Consider the following 7,509-nt stretch of genomic DNA (forward strand, 5'->3'; position numbering starts at 1 on the left):
GGTGGTTTTTAAACGATTTTTTTAAAAGAATTATTTTTTTTATTAAATTTATTATCTTTTAAAAACAATTTATTTTTAAAATAATAATATATTATTATCAAAAAAAAAATAACAAGTATTATTTGAAAAGTAGGGTTATTTCATGTAATTTTTTTTTAAAAAAAATTTGGCTACCACCTTATAATTATAATTTGTTGGTATGCATACATATATATATATATATATATATATTTGAAAATTAAATTAACTCTTATTGATATTATTTTATAAATTGTAAATAGATTACTTTATTATTATTTTTATGTAGTCTACTACAGAGGGGAAGACCACTTACAAATTAACCATTGCTCATTGCATTTACACCACATTATTAAAAATAATAATAAACGAATCTATTTATAGTTTCGAAAATAACATCAATAATAATTAATTTAATTTTAAAATATTTATGTATATGTACTAACAAAATAATAATTTATTTTATTTTACTTCTTTGAAGTTAATTTTTTTTTGGTAAATCATTGAACTTTGGTCAAATATCATTTTGATCACTGAATTTTTATTTGTTTTGAAATACTCACTAAATTTACTAATCATTTCATTGGCATGTCATCCGATAGATTAGGATCTTCATTAGCTGACGTGGAGCCTCCACATGTGCACTGACTAAGTTTTTCCCATCCTCTACGTCAGTTAATGAAGGTGCTAATCCATCGGGTGACTTACCGATGAAATGACTAGTAACTTTAGTAAGCATTTCAAACAAATCAAAATTCAGTGATCAAAATGACATTTAACCAAAGTTGAGTGATTTATAAAAAATTAAAAAAATTAAAAAATAAAAAATAAAAAATAATAATAACCCTTGTGTGACTGATTTCTCATTCTGATTGCAGGATGAATTGACAACAACATTTGTATACAGGCAGTTGGTGACGATGACTGAGGCTGTGCTTTTCGAAGCCTTGAAATTGTGAATCTTGCAGGCACCAAGCATTGCACCATAAACACTAATGCTTGGTTTAATCAGCATCTTCTTGATGAACACCCAAGCCTCATTGAGCCTCCCAGCACAGCCAAGGAGATCGGCCATAGTTCCATAGTGATCAACCGCAGGCTCTAATCCGTAATCTAGTTTCATGCTCAACACATCTCTTTCCCTCATCAACCAAACCTGAATGGCTGCAAGCTGAAAAAACTCACAGGAATGTTACATCATTCGGCTTTACCGGTCCTTTTCTCATCTCTTCAATCCATAACCCATCTATCATTGCATTCCATGTTGTCACATGCCACACATCGACAAGCTCAGTCATTGACTGACGAATATGTTTTGATCCAGACACAACCTTATAGCATGTCCATGCATCCATTTCGCTTGGCGAAGCATTGATACATCAGCTAGTGCAGGAATCACACTGACCAAAGTTTAACGAATCTGGCTGAACATTCTTGCTGCTGCACATCCTGCAGAAGAGATTGAGAGCATCTTCTGCTCACCCGTTCTGTCTATAGCAGGAAATCATAGCATTCTAAGAAACAAGAGTCTTTTCTGGCAACGTCTCAAAGATCTCAGCAGCAACGTCCAGTCTCTCGCACTTGATTTTGGTATTATGCTTAACAACAAATTTCTCGAAGAAACTTCTAATATGGTTCAGTTTTACATTAAAATTTTATTTCTGTTGACAACAACACTTGTCCAACAATGCCACCATAGTCAGCTAACAATATAGAGAATTATACAGGCAGCTGGTGATGATGAGGCTGTGCTCTTCATTTGAGCCTTGCGGCGATCTCGTCCATCATTGAATAGATATCTTTCATCTCTGGTCGGGATCGATCTCCGGCTTTGAAACTATGAACTATTTCTTTTAGATCGAACAAGCTATGACCGGGTATTGTCTTCACTGCTCTTTGCTTCATCATCTCCTTCACCTTATCAACATCTTCCCATCTTTCAGATACACTGTAAATGTTCCACAACAACGCATAGCGAGAGCTGTTGTACGGTTCGAGCTCAATCAGCCTCTTGCCTATCTGCTCAGCTAATTCTATGTCCCCACGAAAACGACATGAACCAAGCAAAGTACTCCACACTAGTGACTCGGTGTCCTCCGGCATGCTCATCAACACCTCCTCCGCTTCTTGAACCATACCTAGACTCCCGTATAGATTCGCCATGCACCAATAATGTGCAAATGTGGGTTTGAGACCATGTATGCTTGTCATCTCGTCGAAAGTATCTCCTTCCTTCATCCAACAGCCCAGCACGGGAACAACCCAATAAAATTCCAACAAATGTAGTTTCATCAGGTTTTACTTCTGAATCTTCTTCACCTGAAAATGCCAAATCACAAGAAACACACTTAGAACCAGCTCGTTCAAATCATCTCACAACAAAAGTCTCACATCAGCTAAAACAAAACCAACCTATTTGAACCATTTCATCAAACAATGCAAGACCATCCTGAGCACAAGCATGAATACAATGCCCCAAGATCATCGTATTCCAAGAAACTAAGTTCTTCTCCGCAATCCGATCAAAAACTTTCCTCGCGACATCCACCCGTTTACACTTACTATACATGTTAACCAATGTTGTCTCAAATATCAAGTTGCTCTTCTCCCGAAAACTCCGTACAAAATAACCATGCACGGACCTCCCATATCTGATCAAACCAAGTCTCCCACACGCCGTGGCAATGCTGATCATCGTCGCCACATCGCTCAAGACTCCCACCCTCTCCATCTCCCTAAAAAGTTCGAGACCGGCCTCCGGGCACCGGCATTTAAGACAACCAGTAATCATGATATTCCAAGAGACCACATCTCTTTCAGGCATTCTATCAAACACACAACGCGCACTCCTCAAGTCCCCGACTTTAACATATCCATCAACCAAAGAGTTCCAAGAAACCACGTTTCGAACAGCCATTTCATCAAACATAACCCGGGCATGGCCAACAAGGCCGCAAGCAGCGTAGGCGTGGATCAACGAATTGCAAACAATGACGACGGAATCAGCGCCGCGTCTGATGGCCTGGGCGTGGACGACCTCAGCGTCGGTCTGGGAAGCGGAGCGCGCGCAGGAGACGGCGAGAGGGGGGAAGGTGAAGGTGTCGGGAATGAGGCCGGAGCGGAGCATGGAGGAGAAGAAGGAGACGGCGAGATGAGGGGAAGGGGAGAGGGAGAAGGATTTGAGGAGAATGTTGAAAGAGCAGAGGTGGGGAGGGGAGGGGAGGTGGGAGAAGAGGAGGAGAGTGTGAGAGAGAGGGGCGAGGGAGGAGGAGAGCTTGAGGAGGCGGGAGGCGGCGAAGGGGTGGCGGAGGAGGGAGGAGGTGGTGAGGTGAGCTTGGCATTGGAGGAGATGACGGAAGGAGGAGGAGAAGCGGAGAGGGAGGAGGGAAGGGTGGTAGAGGTAAGGGGAGCGTTCATGGAGGAGATCCGGCGAGGAGGAAGTAGTGCTTGTCTTTGATACTTGTCTTCTACTTGGAATTGAGATGATTGAATCCATCTAAAATTATTATTTTGAGGATTTATTGTGAAGGTTTGTAGTTCATGGAATGGATGTTGAGGGAAGGAGGGGGGACTGGGGAGTTGACTTCAACAAGTGAAGAGACACTCGTGTGTTTCTTTAAAAGGGCTTTTTCCCAAATTGGCCTAATTTTTTTTAATATTATCAAAATGACCCAATCAAAATTATATACATCAATGCCCAGTCGGCATGTGTTGACTTCGCATTTTAAAATTAAAAAAAATTATATTTTTTTAAATTTTAATCTATTATTTCTTTTATAATTATTTAAATAACTTATTTGTTACATTTTTATCCGAAATTTTTTGAAAAAAAAAATTATTAAAATAAAAAACATTATTTGAAATTAAGATTATTATTAATTATTAAAACATTAATTATTTAAAATTATTTTAATAATATTTTGACACAAGAGTAGGATCAAACAGTGGTCCGCCATTCGCGCAGCACGCCCTTTAGGTGCGTTGGGAGCCGCACGTGTGATGCTCTCCATCGCTCGAGACATGGCGCGTTGGCCAATGGAATGTCCAGATGGCTCCTAGTGAGTCACCCGAACCTCGGTAGGGGACTGAGCACTTGTCCCTAGGGCACCCGGTTTTGTCACTCGGCAAAACTTGACCTGAAATGATTTTATGTGATGCCAAGTGATGTGATAGTGGCGTCGTGCCGGGATGCTGCCGTCACCCGGAACGACCCCACCACCACTGCTGCTAGATCACTTGATCACCCGCGGCTCGGATCGAAGTCATGACCTAGACATGATTTTCATCACTAAAATAATTTAAAATAATTTCCCACTATAATAATATTTTACTAATAATAATAAAAATATTTTTAAATAATTTTCACTTCAATAATTGTCACTCTAATAATAATCAAAATATTATTAAAATAATTTAAAATAATTACTATTTTAATAATTAATAATAATTCTAATTTCAAATAATATTTTCTATTTTAAATAACAATTCTTTTAAAAAAATAGGTTAAAAACCACAAATAAGCTATTTAAATAATTATAAAAGAGATGAGAAGTTAAAATGTAAAAAAAAAAGAAGGAATTTTTTAATTTAAAAATGTTCAATCAGTAGCCCAGTCAACATCCTTACTAGGCATTGATGTGATGACCCAAGGGCCATCTTGACAATATTAAAAAAAAGTTATGACCAATTTGGGAAAAAACCTCTTTAAATAATTAAATAAATAAATAGGTTAGATCCGAATATATTGATTTTTTTCCCAAGTAAATAGATAAATCGGTATTAATTATAAAAAATAATTAATTAATTATGGAACAACTCCCAACCCCTATCAACAAAATTAAGCTTTAAGAGCCCATTAGTTATTGTATTATACAAGTATACATCTAGTTCACAGCCAATCCTCTCCTTCAACTCCTTAAAAAGATCAAGAGCCAAATTTATCCTTCCTTTACTGACATACCCGTGAATCATCGCCATGCACAGCTTACGATCCAAAACGATCACATACTACTTCATGAGCCTACAAACTCACTCAGCGTCCAACATTCTCTGCCTTTTGCAAAAAGCCATAAGCCAAGGACTTCAACAAAGGGAGAGAGGGCCGAATGCTATCACCAAGCATTACATCAAACAGGAAGCATGCTTCATTCAGGTACCCTCGGAGCACAACCGAGTAATCAAAACATGATAAGAGGATGCAGGCGGGAGAACACCAGCTTTGGCCATGGAGAAAACCAGTAAGAGAGTGCGACAACTGCTCTTTGACACACAATAGCCGAAGCAACGTGCCGTACGAGACTAAACTGGGCAAAGTTTCGAGCTGTATAATGGATTTAAATGTTGAGGATTTGATTGAAGGTGAGTCACAGCCTTGTGACGTTGGCTAGCAGCTACCACAAAAATGGAGGGGGTCTCCGCCACATGGGGTTCGCAGGTGGTAGGCAAAAAGAATGGTGCGGGATCCTTACAAGAATGGTGCTGTGCTGCGACTGGAATGGTGGAGTATGGGAGCTGATCAACTTTGCCTCTCTGGCAACGACCTTCGGGTCTATTGGTACATGGGTCGCCGATAGAGCTCTCACCGAGTGGTGAGAGTTCGATTCTCGGCTGAGGGCACATTTCTGGGAGTTGTGAATAGTGGTTGTGTACGGGTGGTTCAAGCGCCCACGTGAGCGCGGCCTCGTCCCCACTTGTTCCACCGAGGCTTGTGCACGCCCCTGGGGTCTCTAGTGGGTTCGCCCCGCTCTTCTTCCTCAAACTTTGCCTCTCTGGCATTGAAGTCAATGTGGGTGTGTTTTTGAAGAAAAGAAATAGTATTCTATCTATGAGATCTCTAGTAGTTAGCACCTGACCAATGCTAGATCAGGTTAAGTTTATGTAATGACCAATGGGTGTAGGCCAGTGTATTTGGCCAATGGATGCCTTGTTTTGTGTACCCCTGTCCCTTTATCTTTTGATATAAATTAATAGGTAGTGGAGAGGTGTGATTGGTTGGGTCAATATTTTTAAGTCTTGTGCTTATACATTAGGGCTTGCTTGGATGAAGTGAAGGATGGGTTCATAAAGTAATGGAAAGGAGGGGAAGGGAAGGGAAAGGAAGGATTGAATACATATCTTGCTTGGGGGGAAGGAAAGTAAAGTAAGGGTTTTCACTATTTTGTGTTTGGTTTGGAAGTAAGGGAAAGTAAGGTTATGTAATGTTATTACCAAAATACCCTTATATTGGTCCAATTCAAACACAAAAAACATAGGCATTTGGATTATTTTTATTTATGTTTTTGCACAACTAATCCAAATTTTTGGTTTGGGCCTTTATCATTTCAACATACAAATTCATCAAAATTAAAAAAAAGTCCACAATATAATAAAAATTACTGTAGCACTAGCAATTATAACAAATAATAATTAAATAAACCATAAAATAAAAATAATAATTTCCATAAAACCACAAAAATACATAATATTTCATTTCAATAAACCATAATACATATTTTCCTCAAAAAGACATAAGTTGTATTTATAGAAATGTTAGAAGGGTAAAATCGTCCAAAAAATATTCAACCCTCCTCAACCCACCATTTTGGTGGGTTGATGAATGGAGGAAAATGGGGGGTTTTCAACCCCCCATTTACCTCCAAAACCCTTGCCTACCCTCCTATTTTTTCTCCCCAAGCATGGGTTCAAAGAACCCTTCCTTTATGAACCCTTCAAAACCCTTGCAAACCCTTTCTCCCAAGCACACCCTTAGTGTTTGACAGAGGAGAACCCTGTGAATGAAATTGACGGGCATTTCATCAAACACTTGAAAACACAGAGCATTCTCATCTTGCAGGTGTGTTCTTTCTTCGAGTTCTCAAGTCCAAACCTCAACATTAAAATGGGATTGGGCCTGGGGAAGGTCTCGGAGCTTGCAGTAGTAAAGGATCATTGAGTCAAGAAGAGATGGGTCAGAGATGGACAGAGAGGTGAAGGAGAGGAAGACCTGGGACGCCTTCGTAAATCGGCATGACGACAAAAAGGTACGGAGGAGGCGGGCAGGGTCCATGGGGAGGCCTACGCTTGATGAGGAGGCATAGCGGACGGAGAGGGCGACAGAGGGCAAGCCACGACGAAGGAGGGAGGCAAAGAAAGAGAAGCAGTGGTCACTGTGGCTGGGCATGATAACAGGAAGGGAGGAGGAGGAGAGAGTTTTGGCGATAGAGAGGAGGAAGCGAAGCGGCGATGGTATGGAGGAGCGGCTAGGGTTTCCAAGTGATGGTAGGAGATGGAAGGCACGGTTGAGTTAAATCCCTATCACAAAATTACAGTTAACTAATATTAACAAATCACTAAACTTTGGCTCATTTTTATTTTAATCATCGAATTTTAATTTATATCAATTTGATCATTCAATTTTCATTTCATTTCAATGGGTCATAAATCAAGGGATTTTGACCTCCAAATGAATAATGTGGCTTTTTTTATGGCATGGACACCTCTAATAAATTTAAT

At 39.6% G+C, this 7,509-nt stretch overlaps 2 protein-coding genes across 2 annotated transcripts; both read right to left on the minus strand.

Moving 5' to 3' along the window:
• Nucleotides 1-1,650: 1,650 nt before the first annotated feature.
• On the minus strand, nt 1,651-3,597 carry LOC120271509 (pentatricopeptide repeat-containing protein At3g51320-like). The gene is made up of 2 exons (XM_039278196.1): nt 2,431-3,597; nt 1,651-2,337 (listed from the first exon to the last, which is right to left on the minus strand). Exons 1-2 carry the CDS (start codon nt 3,512-3,514, stop codon nt 2,042-2,044), a joined length of 1,380 nt encoding a protein of 459 aa, XP_039134130.1. The 5' UTR covers nt 3,515-3,597; the 3' UTR covers nt 1,651-2,041.
• A 1,453-nt stretch (nt 3,598-5,050) lies between these two features.
• Nucleotides 5,051-7,280, minus strand: LOC120272198. The gene is made up of 2 exons (XM_039278961.1): nt 6,895-7,280; nt 5,051-5,355 (listed from the first exon to the last, which is right to left on the minus strand). Exons 1-2 carry the CDS (start codon nt 7,175-7,177, stop codon nt 5,051-5,053), a joined length of 588 nt encoding a protein of 195 aa, XP_039134895.1. The 5' UTR covers nt 7,178-7,280.
• Nucleotides 7,281-7,509: the final 229 nt, after the last annotated feature.

This window comes from Dioscorea cayenensis, chromosome 11 (assembly GCF_009730915.1).
Source record: "Dioscorea cayenensis subsp. rotundata cultivar TDr96_F1 chromosome 11, TDr96_F1_v2_PseudoChromosome.rev07_lg8_w22 25.fasta, whole genome shotgun sequence".
Lineage (NCBI taxonomy): Eukaryota > Viridiplantae > Streptophyta > Magnoliopsida > Dioscoreales > Dioscoreaceae > Dioscorea > Dioscorea cayenensis.

Bases quoted from the DNA above. Each gene is read 5' to 3' on its own strand.
- LOC120271509 (XM_039278196.1), bottom strand. From the start codon at position 3,514: ATGGATTCAATCATCTCAATTCCAAGTAGAAGACAAGTATCAAAGACA. The intron at 2,338-2,430 runs GTTGGTTTTGTT...TGGCATTTTCAG, and splicing joins TGATGAAATGGTTCAAATAG to GTGAAGAAGATTCAGAAGTA.
- LOC120272198 (XM_039278961.1), bottom strand. From the start codon at position 7,177: ATGCCCAGCCACAGTGACCACTGCTTCTCTTTCTTTGCCTCCCTCCTT. The intron at 5,356-6,894 runs TTAATGTTGAGG...AATCCTCAACAT, and splicing joins TCCCCAGGCCCAATCCCATT to TTAAATCCATTATACAGCTC.